The sequence below is a fragment of the Carassius carassius genome, chromosome 44 (assembly GCF_963082965.1).
Source record: "Carassius carassius chromosome 44, fCarCar2.1, whole genome shotgun sequence".
Lineage (NCBI taxonomy): Eukaryota > Metazoa > Chordata > Actinopteri > Cypriniformes > Cyprinidae > Carassius > Carassius carassius.
Window position 1 is genome coordinate 16,205,314 of NC_081798.1, and position 20,103 is coordinate 16,225,416.

Consider the following 20,103-nt stretch of genomic DNA (forward strand, 5'->3'; position numbering starts at 1 on the left):
ATTAAGCAGAACTCTAAACAGAAAAGTAGAATAATACAGTAGATAGACAGCACACTAGACAGAACAATTCACACTCGATAGATTGGATACTACAATGTTAAGACATAAGCATACCTTGATAGCATGCTAGATAGAAAAGTAGGTAACTTTACAGACTGAATGCTTGATGTTTTTTACTCATATAATTTTTGAACAAAAGAAAAGCATTCATTCATGCTAAGAAAAACACAACCGAAACCATCAGAAATATTAATGGTTTCCACTACAAATACCATTAAACCCTCAACTTCCCATAGTGTGTTTTGGGACATAGTACATTAGGATTTACTGTATTAGGAGTGACTGTACATACAGATTTGACATGAAATCTGAAATATATTTTTACAGGCTACCAGAATCTACAGAAAAGAAAAGCAAATGTGCAATTAAGAGAAACAAATGGACTCCAGGCAGCGAAACACAGATTTGCAGGTATCATTTTATGTTAATATGTTGAAATTTGGGGTAAAATCATACCCTATATATTGTATTGTTATTTCATACTGACAACTGTAGAGGTCATTTAACATCTTACAAATGATATACATACTATATATATATATATATATATATATATATATATAATTGATACAATTGATCACCCAGATTTAGACAAACATATTTTGTATTTACAAAATGTGTCCACTGGCAAATTTGCCCTGGCGTTGAAATCAGGCTTATGTAAATGCCATGAAACATGATTCCTGGCTGCATATCGATTTCCATGGACCACTGGATCTTTGCTAAGTTGTAAAGAACACTATATCGAGTCCAATGACCTTTAGTGTAAACTGATTATGGTTTGTTTTGCTTAGGTTTTCGCAGCTTCCCTATTAAATCCAGTCATGCAGCAGGCTCTTTTGCCACTCAGTCCAGCTGAGGGAGTGTATTCCAGCGGGAAAGTGACGTCAATGCTTACCCTCTATAGAAGGCAACCAATTAAAAGTAGAAACCCACAGGGTTCATTACAGTTTCTGTTATCACCAATACAAGTCCCATTATAACCAATAAGCAAAACCATTACAAATTTGTGATGGTGTCTATTGTTTTTTTCAGCAGGGTGAAAGGTTTACAAATAAAGATTGAGATGACAGAATACTAGCTAGGATTTTCTCTAGCAAGCTAAACAGATAGAATGCTCAACACATAGAACACACAGACAAAAGACTAGCTAGCGAGATGCTAGAATGCTATCAAGCGAGCTAAAATTTTATCTGTCTAGCATTCTATCCCAGTGTTGCGAGCTAGTTAGCTAGATAATAAAAGCTCACAGTAATACATGCAATAACGTGCAGCTGTAAATAAACTGTAAAATGAACATTAGCATGAGCTAATCTCAACATTACTGACCTGAATTTTGATTTTGAAATTTTTTGACTGTAATGAAAACAAATTGTAAAGTTAAAACAGAAACCAGAGTATTCATAGATACAGCATATTACAATTGGTATTCATTACTGATCAAATATCCATTCATGTGTATTTGTGAGTTTTCTCACCATGTCGGGCCACAACATGTTGCCTTATCTTCTCCTTTCTCATTTTCTGTGTTCATGGATTCTGTCTCACTTGCCGGTATACTCGCTATTGTGTCACAAACAAAAGGTTCATCATTCACACATTAAAACACAAACTTCACACATACTCTGCTAAGAAAGATTTGGTAAACTTCAAAAAACATTCAACAGGATAATGAGATTGAGACAATTCTTGGTGAAACCCAATTCCAGTCGAAAGCTCAAATTATAAATGTGGAAAAAAATAATGCATGAATATAACTCAGTATAAATGTAATTTCTAAGCTCTGACATAAGGCCATCCTTAAAAATATTTTGGTTTGCAGTAACAGTAATTTTTCTTTTTAAAAAGGGTCAGTAGGTCGGTCTATTTTTTTTTTTCTTCAAGTTTTAATGTAAAAAAAAAAGTTAATTTTTGTGATGGTGATGACGTAGGTATGAATTTAAACAAATTAGCATATTGTGATGTCACTGACTGGCTCTTCATTACCCGTGCCTTCGGGCGCATCATTGCAAACCTCATTTTGATGCAGGCTATATAGACCACAAACAAATTTAAATCTTTGTCAAAAACATGTTTAGTGCATGAATTTCAGGTGAGAAGAAAAAAAATTAGGTACTGTTTTACTTGCATCCACCACGTGTCAATGCAACCTACAAATGAGAGACCGTTTACTTCGATTTCTTGGGTTGTCATTTTTGTGAAAAAAATCCTGTTTGATTTGAGTCACAAGTGTTCATTGAATCGATTGTAAAATCGATTTTGAATGTCTAAAGTTTTATACGGAAAAAACCCCACAAAATATAGGTGAATCCACGGACAACAGGCAGGAGGAATGTAAAGATTTAATATATTGGTAAAGACCAATATTTCTGATGATTTATTGGCGTGAAGTTACGAGCACAATGACAAACAGGAGTGCAACATTTTCGAAAAACAATAAGCAGAGTGGACTGCCATAATGCAAAACATTTACTGCAGCCTTCAACATGGCTGTGTTTACGATTAAATTTCAACAACTAAAAAAAAAAAAAAAAAAAAATCGCATAGGCGATTTTCTAGGGCTGTCAAAAAAAATGGTTTTTCGAATATTCGTTGAATTTAAAATAAAAATCCACATTCGAATGCAAAAACGTTGCATTCGAATTTTAGGTGTGCATTAAGGAAGCTGCCTTATGAGCCCCGGTTCACAGTCCGTGTTCCATTCCATCTCCCCGCGCGCACAGCCATGTCTACACAACTTTCAAAGGCGGACGAGCTCGACACGCAGTATCTGCTTTCTCATCTTTCTCCTCATGTATGCGCACCGTCCGCGCTCTCAAAAAATGCCCGCATGCGGATGACGAAAAGGATATAATGCAGACTGTGTGCGGACAGCCGAAGTATACTTGATCTTTATCAGTGGCGCACGAGATGCGATGACGATGTATGTGGCATTGCATTATAAGGTTATGTTAGCTAACATAACCTTATAGTGCAATGCCACATACATCGAGACTCGAGTCCAACGGTGTCCCTCTAGAAAATGCGCGAAATATGCGTTCTGTGTGAACGGCTTGGTTTCAGTTTTGATGTAAAGACTAGCCTATCCAGTTGAAGCCACTACAAAAAAAAGAAAAAAAAAAAAAAAAAAAAAAAAAGAGAGACCATCAATGTGGAGAAGATCTTGTTTACATCAAAACTGAAACCAAGCCGTTCACACAGAACGCATATTTTGCGCATTTTCTAGAGGGACACCAGTGGACTTGCGGTTCGCACAAGAGAGCCGCATGTTTAGAAAGACATATAAAATTAATGTATTTAATTTAATTTTCTAAAAATATCTCGAGACTTTATGTTGGGTTTTTGTTCCCCATCCCACTGCATCTCATGTTTTTAAATGAAAAAATGTATTCTGTGTGACTGGTTTTCCGCCCTTTTTATTTATTTAACAATGCATGCATACATGACGCTGTTTTGTTTATAGTTCTTTAAGCAACTTAATTAATAATAATTAGTTCATAAACATTATTTTAAATATTATGTTGTTTTTTCACAGTCATGTATTCTAATTCTTTGAATAAACGTGCAGTAATATTTTATATATCTTGAAGCCTCAGAAGAGAAGCAAAAAGCTTTTCTTCACCCTAACTGAAATTATGCATTTTAAATTCGAATACAATTCGAATTTTGATCATATTTAAGTCAAAAATTCGAACTTATTTTTGCAACTATTTTGATCTGTATGCATGAAACCGTCTGAATACCGTCAGAATTCACATTTCTGTTGTAAAAAGAGAAACATTGTGCAGAAGTATTATTTGCTGTTATGCGTGTGTGTCCTGGCTCAAAAGAAAACTAAAGGGTGCCCAAGCTGCAATTGCTCTGTGACGCCTGTTCAAAAAAAAAAAAACCTGGACGCGCTCCGAGAGAAGGTCGTTAAAATAAATTTCCTATTTTCGTTTTCGAAACTTGTGTTGGTAGATTTGTGCTTGATTCGTGCAATAGATTTTCGAACATAAAGTGACAGTCGACAGGGTCACGGTTTTAGACTAGACATCAGAAGGGATGGGAAAAGATCTGGGCACAGTTTTTCCAGAACTTCGTGCCAAGTTAAAGCGGTGTCGAGCTGTTTTAATGCATTTTTTAGATGTATTATGGTGCCTGAACCCGTATGACTTTGAACAGAGACCGGGAAAATTTAGTTTACTGCAGCCGTATGGGATTTAAATCCTGCCATGATTCAAAACTGAAAATAAAGGTCTGAAAAAAATCCCACCTTTCCAGTAAATACAACTTGTGATAGGACCGTACGTCAGCAGACAGCAAAGCATTGGCCAAGAGCAGAAGGCCCTCCCTCCAGGCTTTTTTTTTTTAGTTGTGAGGTTGCAAAGCTTCATTTTCGCTCAGTCTGAGTTTCAGAGTTTCAAAGCAGAGCTGCGTGACAACGCAGCCACAAATCACGTCAGTCGTAAGCTCGCAACTGTGTGGGCGTATCTCCACAAAGTGGGTGTTGTAAACTCAGCTCTGAAAAAATTGTCTGCAAATGTAATGCAATGTAATAAGTTTCGCCCTTTTGAACCTCAGTTTTCAGAGTTTTTTAAACTTTTTTTCACCTATTCGCACATCAGTTTTCAGATCACTATTTACAAGGTTTCAAATCTTGAAAACAAACTATGCACTGGGAGAACAGTGACAAATTCGAAACTCTGAAAAAATGATTGCACAACACCATTAAAAAGAGTGTTGCACTTCTGAAGAAGGAAAACACAAAAACAAAATTATGTTTGAAGAGATTTAATTTTTTGTACCACTTTGCAAGCCTGCAAAGCTCTGTTTTCAGAGTTTCAAAAATTTTTTCACACATTCGCACACCAGTTTTCAGATCACCATTTACAAGGTTTCAAACCTGGAAAACAATCTAATACAGTGGGAGAACACTGACAAATTTGAAACTCTGAAAAAATTCTTTGCGCAACATCGTAAATTTTTTTTTGCAGTTCTGAAGAAGGAAATCTCAAAAACAACATAATGTTTGCAGAGATATTTTAATTTTTTTACATTTTGCAAGCTTGCAAATCTTATTTTTCGATCTTGCAAAACTTTTTTTTATTTTATTTTTTTATTTTGAGTTTTCGAACACTTAGTTTCAACCTTTCAGACCTTTATTTTCAGTTTTGAATCATGGCAGGATTTAAATCCCATGCAGCCGCAGCCATCATTACCAAGCGCGAACCGTTGACTCTGACAGTGAGTGAGAGTATGAGACGAAGCGAACGCAAAGGCCATAGTGTGACATCCGTGTAAACATAGATGACGTCACAGGTTTTCTGATAGCTGTCATTTGTATGTAGGCCTAGGCAATTTATATATTATCAATACTTAAATATAATTAATAGTATTTTATTGCTTTTGTATTAGTTGTTTGAAGAGTTGTTTTAAAAAAAATTGGTCTGTCTTAACGCAAATTTACAATCGACGAGTCGGTCGGACTAAAAGCAAAAAAAAAATAATAATTCAGTCGGTGCTAAATTGACAGGGTCGGTTGGGTTACGGCAAACAAGAATATTTTTAAGCATGGCCTAATGCAATTTGATTTTGAACTTGCCAACACTTCTTGGTATGTGTGGTAACACTTTACAAATGGTGTACATTATAAGCAATACTTTTACAGCATTATTTTAATCTTGTTAATATTAATTTCTACATGTATTAAAATATTTTTTAAAATATAATACATGCTAACATGCATTATGTAAAAATATTAAATAAATATTTATGTTCTATATCTCCACATACACGCACTGCAAATTCATTTAAATTAGTGCAATTCTCCATGCTTTTTGTTTTTTAGAATATATGTCATTTATTTGTCTCCACAGCTTCATTTATTAATTCATAGAATCATTATGTAAAGTGTTAGTTACTTTTTGTATCTCAACTATAGTCAACTTGCATCACTGTACTGAGAAGAAATTGACAGAAATTAAATTAAAGACCAAAAGTTTTATCATGAGCTCAGTAATGGTAAAACACAGGCATACAGTAAAAACTATCTGTTCTTCTTAGCCCTCACATGCCCGCAGGATATATGGATGAATTCTGACACATCCAAAGACAGTAATAAGCGAGTGTGATCAGACTTTTTGTGACTGCTCTATAAACTGCTGACCATGAGCCTGGTGATCTGGGTTTAACCTCATTTCTATATTAGAAACTCGCTGTCACTGTTTTAAATTGGGATTTTTAAGTTGGAGAGATGCTGCACTCTCACTGCTGCCAGATCTGATCTCTGACTCACTCTGATTTTGAGAAAATGAGAATGAGAGGACTAAATTAGAACAGGAAGGAGGAAACGGGCAAGCAAAGAGTTTGATAACACTAATGTTGTGGAAAAACTGATGGGGACAAAAAGCATAAGCACTGACGGGCATAAAGAAGGAAAACTCATACTTGTAAAGCACAAGTAGCACAATTAGGAATTAGCAGTGCATTCACACACTACAGCATCCACATAAACATCACACACATGGACATTACTAGCTTAAATACATACTTCCGTACAGGCCAAAATGGGCATTTTGTGCATAAGTCAATGAATACAAATTAATACAAATATGTATTCACTAACATTCAAAATGTTGGGGTCACTATGATTTTTATTTTCTTAAGAATAAATTAATACTTCTATTCAACAAAGAATGCATCAAAGTGATACACATTTACAGTAAAGGCATTTTAGAATGTTACAAAGAATCTGTTAATAAAATGTTTTTAACTTTATATTCATCAAATAGTTCTGATAAAATGTATCACTGTTTCCACAAAACTATTTAGCTAAATATTATTGTTCAACATAATATTCCTAATTTTACACTGAAGACTGGACTAATGATGCTGAAATTTCAGCTTTGCATCACAGAAATAAATTATCTTTTAACATATATTAAAATAGAAAAAGAGTTTTTTTTAAATGGTAATATTATTTCAGAATTTTACTGTATTTTTTTGCTGCAGTAAAATACAACATTGGTTAAATCTTCTTTCTAAAACATAGAAAAATATTTGTGATCCAAACCTTTGAACAGTAGTGAAAGGTGATTATATTACAGTTAGAAACCCAATGAAAATCCAAGTTTGTAGCTTTATGCACATTTCTGTTAGCTTTGAGATCAACTATATATGCCTAACAGTATACATTTAACAGATAAATGCAATAAAAATGCATTTCCAGTCTGGAAAAAACCGACCAAAAATACTGAAAAATTGCTGTGTTATGCCCCATCCCAACTTCCTGTTTGAATACAAGGAAGAATGTCAACATGGAGGAAAAAATGAAGGGTATCTTTCTTTTCTTTTTTTTGTTACCTTGAAAGGCTTTGTCTTTATAATAGGGAAATTAGTTTGGCTGTAATGCTCAGACAACTTGAAAAATAGTGAAACCAACAAGACATAGAATTGTGATAAAATCGGGAATCGTGATATTAATAAAAATAAAAAATCCATATCGCCCACCCCTACTGGGAGGCTTGTGACTGTCCCATTGACTGCCAAGTAACTTACTTTTATAATAGTTTCCAATCAGATTTTAATTACAGAATCAATCACTTTAAAATGTGTGTAAACAAACACTATACAAGGCTTCTAACAGGTAATAATCAGGAATATCATCAAGTTATCACACATATGAAAGGGACAGATGGGTGGGAAGGAGATTTACCATGGGTGTCAGAGGACTGGCTGAACAAGCTAAACCCTTTCTTCTTCTTCTCCATCAGGCTGGCCAGTGTAACCCCTTCATTTCCCATGCACCCAAAGCCCATGCATGATTTACACAGCACAGCACAGCCGTGGCAAGGTCATGGGGGCGAGATTGAGTAGCCACATCAACACAGGTTAAAGCACGGGAACAAGAACAGCACAGACACATCAATTAACATCAATAAACAACAACAACAACAACAACAACAAAAACACTGAGGCAGCTCGTCAGCTGGATGGGAGCAAAGGATGATGGGCAGTTAGTTAACAATGAGTGAGAGCAGGTTATTAGGATCACAGTGCAAAGAATTCAGTGAAAACATTGGTGCAGATGATAGAGATCTGTGTGGATGTGCATATGATATGAAGCTGACCTTTGACCCTGATGCCCCCCATATACATTCATAGTAAGTTAACCAGGAAATGCAAGCCATTGTTTGCACTTTGTTGACTTATTGAAAATGAACAACCAATTTACACCAACATCTAAAATGATCATATATATAATGTGTACACAGCAGGCTAATCAAATGAAATACAGTAAAATAAATGATTTTTAATGTGATTTTATGGCATTTCTAGATGTCTGAGTGAAAGCAATAAGATGCTGAATGTTATATCACAATTTTAAATTAAAACTATAAAAAAGGTTACTTGAAATAAAATTAGCCTGGCCTGAAATAAAATGAAATAAGAAAACGTTTATTTTATTTAAGCTAGTACTGTACATTGATTTGATTTAGTTTACAGTAACTTGATGTACTAAAATAAACTAAAACTGAAATAAAAATAATAATTACAGACATGGTAAGAAAAATAACTAAATGAACACAGCAAAATTACTACAACTTCAGTATTTAATTTTTTATATTAAATTATTAATGAAAACTAATTAGTATCTCTAATAGTGATACTAAATTAACACGAAGTTAAAATCATGCCGAATCTTATTCAGTATCAGTCTTGTTTTTCAGTAAAAATACTGAAACAATGTTAATATAAAAGAATTTTCCCAAAATATTTTTTCAGCTTTGAATTGTGTTGTAAACTTAACAGATAATATCCTGGCAGAAAATTGCCAGTATAATGGATTTTTTTTTTTTTACGGTGAGGATAAATTAAAATAAGAAACAAAACCGCATAGAAAATCACAATTTATGTATAAAACATATAAAAGTGAATAACATTTTTTTACATTTATTCTTTCAAGTTTATGCTTAAAATAAAGTTATAAATCAATTGCTTCTATCTGGTTTCCAACAGCATTTTAAGAATGGAAAAATATTCTCTTCTAAGATTGTGTGAACTTGTGGGTCTGTATCAATCAATTAAAGCAAACATGCCTGCTAATCTAACCCGACTCTCCTCTCACAGAACCGAGATCATTCAAAGAGCTCTGGTAACAGTGGAAGCTGTAGCAGCGACTCTAACCGCTCAGAATCATGTGTGCTGCTTATATAAAAGGGATTAGGATTAGTCCTTATTTTGCTCAGTTTTTCCACTTCATGCTCTTCTGAGCAAACTCCTCTCTCTCAGCAGATATAATGAAGTACAGATGAACACTAGTCTCCAGTTTCCAGAATCAGCCTCTGCTGTCAGTCGCGTATCGAACCCTCTGACCTGGAGACTTCTGACTTTGACAAATCTGTGCTTCGGCAGAAGAGACAGCGCTCATGGCGTCAGCGCATGTTAACTGCTGCTCCTCAACAATTTCCTCAAAAGTACACCAGAGGCAGCTGTTTTGGGCTTTCTGACGTCTGTTCTGTGTCATGCTGCAGTTTGATGGGCATGACGGGCCAATTAAAGCCTGCTCTGTGGCTGCTACAGAATGTTGCAAAGCTTTGGTTGTAATGTCATTCATAGCTAATACAAGTCAGAAAACTGTGACGCTCACTGAGCAAATTTCCTTAGTTCAACACAAAATACAAATAATACATTTTGACTAATTAGAGGCCTATTGATTCCTTAATATTAAATTTTTTTAACTAAACAAATACTGCACAAATAATGAACACAGCTATTGAGCACCACTGTTATTAGATAATTTTATTAATACTGCATTCTGCAAAATGGAAAGTTGCATTAAATAAAAGTAAATTATTAAATGTAAAAAATTAAATACACTACCTTTCAAAAGTTTGGGGACTGTATGCATTTTTTTAAGAATTGTATACTTTATTCAGCAAAGATGCAGAAATTAATGAAAACTGACAGTGAAGACATTTCATAAAATAATTTTACATTACTTACAAATAGATTTAAAAAAATATTAATTATTAGTAAAATTAATAAGTATAAAAAAAATTGTAAAAAAATTTTTAATTAATAAGCAGCGTACCAAACCTACAGCAGTAATATGAATTTTTTATTATACTTGCCTAAATTTGCATTCAAATTTACCAATTTAATCCTGTTGCGAATTTAATTGAAATTCTTGAACTAATCTGGAATTTAAGAAGCATTCTCAGTTTAATTCTAAATACTTGCATTCAATAACCTTCTGTTTTTGCCTTAACATGGACTAAATAAGCGCTCAGTAATTGTCAAGCTACTAGTATGCATTTAAATGACATTCTAAGTTAGATGAGAGGAATATGCCTGTTGCACGTCACTTATTTCCTGTTATGTAGAAATGTGCCAATAAACAGTCACATGCCAGCATGAAGGGAGATCAGATTGTTTCTATATAAATCCCACAGCGCTATGAGAGCAGCACTCAGGTACTCACGGTTCCGTTTGCTTTCCTCATCTTCCTCCTCATTCTCAGGGTCGATGTCTTCGGCTTGCGTGATCCAGTCCAGATAACCTTTCAGATCTTCCTCCAGCTGCTGTTTCTCCCGTAGTTTCTGGAAATCTCCACGAGCCTTCGCCTTCTCTCGCTCTTTAGAGAACTCCCTGGGATCAGGAAAACCCAGTTTTACTCTCAGTACACTAACAGTCTTCAAAATTTACAATGGCCCACTAAATTTATTTAGCATTTAACCTAAACCACACTTTAAAAAGTGTATGAATGTTATTATAAAGTAAAATATCAAACCAAGCAACACTGAATTTCAGAAAGATTACACTTTTTTTCAGCATAAAATAAAAAAAAAGACGTCTGTTAGGTTTAAATAAAGCAATATATATATATATATATATATATATATATTGAACAGAGGGTTTTAGAGAGAGGGATTTTATTTAGATTTTTATTTTGCAATAAAAAATTTGAATAATTATACTGGCATCACTATTGTTCAGATCCCAATTTCATTGTGATGGACATGGATATAAAAAATATATTCATTTTTTGTTTAGTTTAGTTTAGTTAATTTGCTATATTTAGAATAGAAATAAAGCATATTTTTTTGTCCCAGGAAAATAATTTTCTGATTGTGATTCTAAACATGAACAGAGTTAAACAGAGTTCAGATTATAAAGTTATACTCAACACCTTGTGACCCGGTTAATGTTCAGAATGGATTTTTCAACCTGCTACAAACAGTTCAAACTAGTTTTGACCATCATAAAATACAAGATAGTTGTTAATATTAAAGCTTAAAAAGATGACAATGCTGATCAATTTATAGGAATAATCATTAACATTAAATAAGAAATCTAAATTAGAATAGATATTCTAAAATAATGCAGAATAAAAAACAAAAAAAGTATTCATTAATAATAAATTATTTGTAATTAATTTAAATAATTATAAATTAACATAAATTGATTTAATATCATTTAAATTTAACTGGTCAATTATAATTATTATTATTTAAGTATAATTTAATAATTATACATTAATATATATTTATTTTATTATTCTGCATTATTTCCGAAGATTTCTTAAGATTTATATTAACATAATCAAAATATATACGTATTTTATATGTATGATTTAAATTAAATAATAATAATGATAACATAAAAAGCCATTTAAAAATGTATTACATGTACACTAAAAGTAGGAGGGGGGCAATGGTTTGATTCAGGGCTTTGCTAGGAGGTTGTGGAGAGGTCAGTTGCTTTGTTAAAATCAATGAGATTTTTTCCCACGTTTTTAAGCCACAATGTTTAATATTCACTCAAAGTTTATAACACTCCTTTCCCAAACATTGTGCAAAAGGCATGTATCATTCATGTGTGTAACACAAACTGTTAGAGTTCCACTTTAAAATCTAATGCCAGAGGTTAGGGGTTTGATCAAATTACAAACTAATGCACGTTCACCATATTGACACACAGCTAAACCTAAATGTAAACGCTTCAGTGTCCTGCCAGCAGGGTGCATGCTTGTCCACAAAGGACCTGAAGAAACATCACATACAAACGTGCTCGGAAAGGTCACACGACGTGTGTGTGGCGTTCTTAATAAAATGGCAGAGGCACAAAAATGTAACCCAAACCTTATTTCAAAAGATTGCTCCATCTGCAAATTGTATATGTTGCACCACGGGCACAGCGTCTGAGTCTCTCGTGGTGGAATATTAATAACCCTGCAGCTCTAAGAAATGGCTTTAGGATTTACGGACACAGGAAGGAGATTAATTTCACCCTTCTGGAGAGGGATACAAAATTCATGCCCCACTCTGAGGGAAATGAAGAAGAGGAAGAATATGAGTCATGAGTTATCTTTCTGCTGTAAAAAACAAAACAAAAACAAATTGAATTGAGTCACCTCTCTGGCTCAAGTCTCCTTCCTCTCCTCCATCTGCCCTTCCTTTCATTAGCTTTCCGTCTCCTTCTGTCTTAACTAATCTCAATATTCTGTTTAAAAATCATGCAAAAAAAACAACGAATGTCCAACAAAACCTATAATAAACCTATACTGAAGTTTGAGGTCAGTAAAATTTATACTTTTATTCAGCAAGGTTGATCAAATCAGCCATGATCAAACGGGCAGCTGTGGCCTAATGGTTAGAGAGTTGTACTTGTAACCCGAAGGTCGCAGGTTTGAGTCTTGGTGCTGGCAGGAGTTGTAGGTGAGAGAGAGTTAATGAACAGCGCTCTTCCACCCTCAATACCCATGACTGAAGTGCCCTTGAGCAAGGCACTGAACCCCCAGTTGCTCCCTGCTGGCAAAAATAGCTGCCCACTTCTCTGGGTGTGTGTTCACTACTCATTGCTGTGTGTGTGCACTTGGATGGGTTAAATGCAGAGCACCAATTCGGAGTATGGGTGACTATACTTGGTAAATGTCATGACTTTCACTTCAAATGTGACAGTAAAGATGTTATAAAAGATTTCTATTTCAAATAAATGCTGTTCTTTTTTTAAACCTTCTATTCATCAATACAATACCTCACAACTGTTTTCAACACTGATAATTAAAAATGTTTCTTGAGCATCAACTATATATTATATTAGAATGATTTCTTAAGGATCTTGTGAGACTGAAGACTTTAGTAATGATGCTAAAAACTCAGCTTTACATCAATGGAATAAAAATATACATTTTAAAATATAGTAAAACAGTTATTTTAAATAATAATAATATTTCATAATATATTTTGATCAAATAAATGCTGAGAATAAAAAACTTCTTTCAAAATATTACCTTACAATATCTTAATGACCTCAAACTTTTGAACAGTGTATTTAAGTGCTGAATTGCTAAAACATCTTAATGACAGATGTTTTTTTGGTTCTGCTGAATTAGCATAATTCACCTGCTTGCCCATGTGCTGTAGTCTAAACTATTTTATTTTTCCTCCATGACTTTCATGAGTCTGAATTTCAACAATTTACAATGAAGCTAAATTGGTTTTCAAGAGAGAGTTATTTTAACATTAATTAGAATGAAAATAATTTCTTTATATTTCACTATAAATGAAAATAAGACTATAAATGCGTTCACTTACACTAAATGCCTTAGGACAGAGTTAACACTTATGCATATTGAAATGCATGCAGTTTAGCCCAGTTTGGACCATTATAAAATCAAAGACTTTAGAAAACCATCCTAATATGTTACTGGTATAAATTGATTTTGCAGAATAAAAATAAATCGACAGATAATAAAATTGTAAAAGTAAAATTAAAAATAATACAAATATATTAAATGGTAAATATTATCACTAATGTATGCATCTTTTTTTTTTATTAAACTATGTACTACGTAATGAATTTACTACTCAGATTATACTGTATTATTATTCAGGCAAAAGTTGCCCAGTGCCTTGCTCAGTACAGTAGTACAACAAGTTATTTAATAATTTGTTTATTAAAATTAAGTATAAACTTTTAAATTTACTTAAATAAATAACTGAATATAAAGCACATTTTGCATGTTATTTTTTATTAATACATATTAATATAAAAATTAAAAATATATATTTTGTATGGGCACCTGTCTAACATTACACAGAATAATAAATAATAATAAAATTATAAAATACATATAAATTAAAAATAATTTATAGTTACATTAAATTATTTATTTCAATAATCAATCATGCATTTTATTAGTATTACTAATAATAAACTGATACTTCATAATTCATTTAAACACTTGGTTTACTTCTAATTGTTTCTAATTATTATAAATAATCAGAACATTACATGATAAAAAGTTGCCAATTTAAGCAAATTCACTCTAGTTTTATGAAAAATAACCAGATACCAGAACCAGTTTTTGAGTTGGCCATCACTGTAGTATTGATTCATAAGGAAAAACTTCAGATAATATTCTGAGAGAAACAACCAGCAGACAGAAGGAAAGCACAGCAGCCTTCACAGCACACAATCTCTTACCCGCTGAGTACACCCAGCACAAGATTCAACACAAAAACGAGCCCAGAATGATCAAACTAACAAAGTAGATCCATGGCGTCTCCCACCCGATGGCGTCATTCACCTACAGGGGCCCAAACAGGACGGTCAACCCACAGAGAGAGGCTCCATTTAGCTGTGAGAAACGTCTCGGTATGGTAACCCTCGTTCCCTGAAGGAGGGAACAGAGGCGCCACATCGGTGACCGAAGAATATGGGATATTGCTTCGATAGACCAAATCTACTTCGAGTGTAAACTAAACGAGCCAATGCACATTGGCATGCAATTATTGCATCCAGCTGCCGCTGATCACTGCGTGAGTATAAGAAGGCAGCAGGTGCAATGCATTCCAGTTTTTCGCTGAGGAGCCGAGCCGGGTACCCGGCAGCTCAGCGGCGGTACAGCAACCATGGCAACGGGACGTGGCCGACGAATATGGGATCCCTATCAAAGCGCCATGGGTGCTGCCCCTTCCAGTGCCCTGTGCGAGCCGCCTGCGCCCCTATTAGGTGTAGGCCGGGGCTCAGAACAAGTAGCTCCACTCACCGTTATCAAAGCACAACCTCACTGGGTGAGATTGGATAACACTGGGAAAACATACCCGTTCCGCTTGGAACCGGAACGCTGCGGAAGCCCATCCTTCCGGAAGGAGGTCTCGAAGGCAAATACACATATAGCATCCGTTTAGGAGTAGACGGAGAAATTTGAGGTGATTAAAAACCCTATTGGGAAGGCAGAAGTCTGCCGGGGAAACACGGGCTCTAAGGCTATACCGTGGACTATACACACACGAGTACCGCTTAGGTCTCAATATGGAACCCACCCTTCCATGGTTCTCACGGATACATCATGAAGGCCTGGCGCCGGACGTTCCGCCGCGTCCAGCTGCTTAGGGTGATGGAGGATCTCAACAGGGTCTACAGTATGGACACTCTGGAGCAGTTTAAGCAAGCCGACACTAACCGGGGCCTCTCAGTGCCATTACCCGTTTGAGGTGAGAACACAGGAGGATACCAACTCTACACGAAGGCTATAGAACACAATCCAGTGGGCCATCCTCTGCTTAGAGATGGCACTCCCCTTCTGCCGGCCTCCGTAACAGACAAAGAGCTGGTCTGAAGTCCTGAAGCTTTGTGTCCGGTCTACGTAGCACCTTAATGCTCGGGCGGGACAAAGCAAAGCCAGGGCTGGGTCTGCCTCCTCCAGGGGCAGCACTTGCAGGTTCACCACTTGGTCTTTGAAGGGTGTAGTGGGAACCTTGGGCACGTAGCCAGGCCGGCGCCTCAGGATTACATGGAAGTCAGCCGGCCCGAACTCTAGGCACGAATCGTCGACCGAAAATGCATGCAGGTCCCCTACCCTCTTGATGGAGGCCAGTGCAAGCAGGGACAGAGTTTTCAATGAAAGAAACATTAGCTCAACTGAATGCAAAGGCTCGAATGGGCCCTGCTGTAGTGATTTAAGCACTAGAGACAGGTCCCAAGAGGGTATACAGGGGGGCCGGGATGGATTTAACCTCCTGGCCCCTCTAAGGAACCTGACGATGAGGTCATGCTTACCCAAAGACTTCCCATTCACGGGGTCATGGTACGCAGCAATAGGTGCAACCTGGACTTTGAGGGTGGAGGGAGACAGCCACAATCGGACATCTTCGGGGGTCTTCTCGGCGAGATGAACACCACTCGATGAACAGGTTCCACTTCAAAGCCTAAGCGTGTTTAGTAGACGGTGCTCTTGCCGAAGTGATGGTGTTCGCTACCTCTTGGGGTAGGTCACCTAGAACCTCCGCGTCCCATCCAGGGACCAGACATGGAGTTTCCAAAGGTCTGGACGCGGGTGCCAAATGGTGCCCCATCTCTGAGTCAGTAGATCCTTCGTCAGAGGAATTGGCCAAGGAGGGGCTGTCGCAAGGAGCACTAGTTCGGGGAACCAGGTCCGCGTGGGCCAATACGGCACTACTAGCAAGACTTGCTCCTCGTCCTCCCGAACTTTGCACAGTGTCTGTGCGAGAAGGCTCACTGGGGGAAACGCGGCCAGCTGTGTGCCAGTACGTCCGTGCCGAGAGTTCCCTCGGTCAGGGAGTAGAACAACTGGCAGTGAGAGGTCTCTGGAGAAGCAAACAGGTGTACCTGAGCGGCTCTGAACCGCCTCCAAATCAGCTGGACCGTCAGGGGATGGAGTCGCCATTCTCCCGGGAGCATTGCTCGAGACAGCTCGTCGGCTGTAGGACTTAGCAGGCCTGGAATGTGAATGGCACAAAGTGACCTCAGAACCTTCTGACTCCAAAGGAGGAGGTGGCGGGCGAGTTGCGACATGCAACGAGAGCGCAGACCACCTTGTCGGTTGATGTACGCAACAGTCGCAGCACATGCTTGCCTCGTAAGAGACCTTTGAGATGGTTCAAGGCAAGATGCGCTGCTAACAACTCTAGGCAATTGATGTGCCACTGCAGCTGCGGGCCCGTCCAAACCCCTGAGACTGCTTGCCCATTGTACGTGGCCCCCCAGCCGGTGGTGGAGGCATCCGTGTAAACCACAGCATGCCTGGAGATCTGCTCTAGGGGCACCCCTACAATGAAGTACGGGCTGTAAAACCCCGTCCTCATATCGGCTGGAGGGACCGGCTCTATCGCGTCCTTCGCCAGTAGGACTGCGATATCTTCCCGCAAGACAGGGGCATCGGATGCTTTCACTGTACTGAAGCGGACACCTCAGAGCTTGGAGGGATGCCGGGCGATCTGAATCGCATAGCCGAGGCTGATGGTTCACAGAAGCCAGCGAGACGGGCTGGGTAGCGCTGACCAGGCGCTTAAAACCTTACAAGCGGGACCAACGGAACCACAGCCGTACCCGCAGTGGGGCAGCGAGGTGGAACACAGGGACCCAACTCGGGCGGCTTGAGAGCAGGCCGGAGTGTGGTGCGAGTGTGGGGTGCAGGGCTCACCTGGTTCCACGGGTTGGCAGAGGGTGCATGAGTAGGGCCTTTGTTGACGCTCTCGAACCGCACGCTACTGCCATCTGGCGAAGGAGGAGGATGAGTGAGGTCCGGAGCTTGGCCATCCGCAACTCTCCGTGCCCTGCAAGTTCTTGAATGCGTCGCAGAAGAGGCCAGTCTGGGACACAGGGGCATTGAGAAACCGGACCTTGTTGGTGTCCCTCATGTCTGCCAGACCCAGCCAGAGATGGCGCTCCTGGACCACTAATGTGGACATCGCACGACCCAGCAAACTCGCGGTGACCTTTGTCGCTCGAAGCGCAAGGTCAGTGGCGGTTCGGAGTTCTTGCAGAAGCGCTGAATCGTGACCACCCTCGTGCAGGTCCTTCAGTGCCTTAGCCTGGTGCACCTGCAGTTATGCCATAGCGTGTAAGGCAGTAGCAGCTTCCCCGCAAGCCGCATAGGCACTGACAGTCCGACCAGACAAGTGCCTACAGGCCCGGGAAGGGAGCACCGGGTCTCCACGCCAGGAGGCGGCGGACTTAGGACTTACTACCACCCACTCCACCAACGGGATTCCTGAATACCCCTTCGCTGCACCACCATCGAGAGTGGTGAGGGAGTAAGAGCCATTTAGTTTACACTCGAAGTAAATTGGTCTATCGAAGCGATATCCCATATTCGTCGGTCACCGACGTGGCGTCGAGAGTGCCCGACTGAAAGGGAACTCCTGGGATGGAGTTCAGTCTCAGGAGAGAAAGAGAAACTGGAGATCATGGACAGTAGTGTAGAGAAAAGAGGAGCTGCTCACCCACTCAACACACCCAGAACCAGGTTCAAGACGAAGAAAGAGCCGAAGATGACCAAGCTCACAAAGTACACCCAGGGCAGCTCCAACCCCATAGCATCATTCATCTGAGAGAGGAGAGGAATGAGGAAGAGAAAACGAGGTGGAGATAAAGAGAGAGACGAATAGAAGTTTAAGTATGGAACGGAAACTGTAAGGAGAAGGTTAAAAATGGGTCTAGAGAAGACGTTCTGCTCAAAATCAAACAGGATTTCAGTTTTAACACATTTTGATGTTTTGAATAAATAACAGAAGGCTTTCACAAGTATAACTTGTGCGTGTAGGATGAAGTCGATATAAAGGAAAGATAAAGTAAAAGTTCCCACACACTGGCCATAAGATTGCAAAAAGAATAGTATTGGACAAGTTAGGTTTCAAAGACGTTTGTCAGGCATCTTCTTTAAATAAATAAAGAAATACATTTCTATCTATCTATCTATCTATCTATCTATCTGTCTGTTACATTTCAGAAACCTCTGTAAAGTTTTTATAAAGTTTTTTTTTTTCTTTAAAATAAATCAATCAATCAATACAAAATTCATTTAAACACAGTCTCCTGTCTACTAAATAAATCAATTTTAAAAAAAATTCAGGAGGCAAGTTGCACTACCTTGCTTGCTGCATTATGCATATTTACTTTTTTAAATTTGTGCATGTGAAATAAGCAGTTACTACGAATTTTGGGGGTGATTCACAGAAAATCTATGCTGAAAATGTAAAGTTAATGCCAATGTAAATGAACAGTGTGCCGTGATGAAATGGAGGAACGATTTTCCAGCGGATGATGTGTAAGGTGGGTGGATCTCATCAGAGCACACTGGCCAGTAACAGACCCTTGAGTTCCTGCTTCAGTGTGTGGGCTGCTAGTTTGAGCTTCTCACATGCTCCTCAAAGCAGTAATGACTCTACGAGCCCTTCATCCTCTCTTAACAAATATAATTATTGACTAACATTCATTACACAGTACACCAACAAGAAGACGTGCTAGGTAGGATGCGAGAGGAAGTAGCAAGCTAATACTAACCCAGTAGAGTACATCCGTCCAGCCCTCCATGGTGATGCACTGGAACACAGTAAGCATGGCAAACATGAAGTTGTCGAAGTTCGTGATGCCTCCGTTGGGGCCGTGCCAGCCCTCCTTACACACGGTGCCATTAACGGGGCATGTGCGGCCATGACCGTTAACGGCACACGGCGTGGGTTCATCCTCTATTATATCTGCAGAAAGAGGAGAGAATGTCAAACCTAAACACGCATAAAAGGTATAAACCCTAGTTAAAATAAATATACTAAAATGAATTTGAAATAGATTTATGTCATGCTAAGTATATTACAAATACATATATGTACTTATAAAAATACCCTACAACTGTACAGTATACTAAACTGGTATACTTACAGTCTGCAAATCTGGAACAACTCATTTTGTACTGAATGCACTTTAATTGTGTGGAAGTAGTGCGGAAGTCCAACTAAAGATAAACTGAAGTAAATTTGATTGTGCTAAAGTAGAACTATTGCAAGTATACTTCATGTACACTTTAAATATCTCGCATATAAAGACTGATATTATTCACAGAGTGACAATCCTCCTCATCAATAATCACATTAAAACACATTTTAGGCTTAATATTAAGAAATCTGCACTTTGCACAAGTAGTACTCCAAATAAAGTTAAATTAACATTTTTATATCAGTTCCAGCGATATATCAGTTAATATGTTAATAGATTTTAATTATACTTAGTAGTGTATTCACGGTACCAAAATTT

General features: G+C 37.8%; 1 protein-coding gene across 7 annotated transcripts in view; it reads right to left on the bottom strand.

Moving 5' to 3' along the window:
• Positions 1-20,103, bottom strand: part of cacna1da (calcium channel, voltage-dependent, L type, alpha 1D subunit, a) — a 117,603-nt gene that overhangs the window by 53,697 nt on the left and 43,803 nt on the right. For 6 of the 7 annotated variants that reach the window (XM_059538441.1, XM_059538438.1, XM_059538443.1 and 3 more), the window contains exons 7-12: positions 19,357-19,550; positions 18,297-18,400; positions 10,526-10,692; positions 7,757-7,831; positions 1,539-1,623; positions 1,390-1,416 (exon numbers count right to left, since the gene is read on the bottom strand). In XM_059538441.1, the coding sequence (XP_059394424.1) occupies positions 1,390-1,416; positions 1,539-1,623; positions 7,757-7,831; positions 10,526-10,692; positions 18,297-18,400; positions 19,357-19,550 (652 nt within the window). The remainder of the gene's footprint in view (positions 1-1,389; positions 1,417-1,538; positions 1,624-7,756; positions 7,832-10,525; positions 10,693-18,296; positions 18,401-19,356; positions 19,551-20,103) is intronic. The other variant, XM_059538442.1, reaches the window with a different exon arrangement.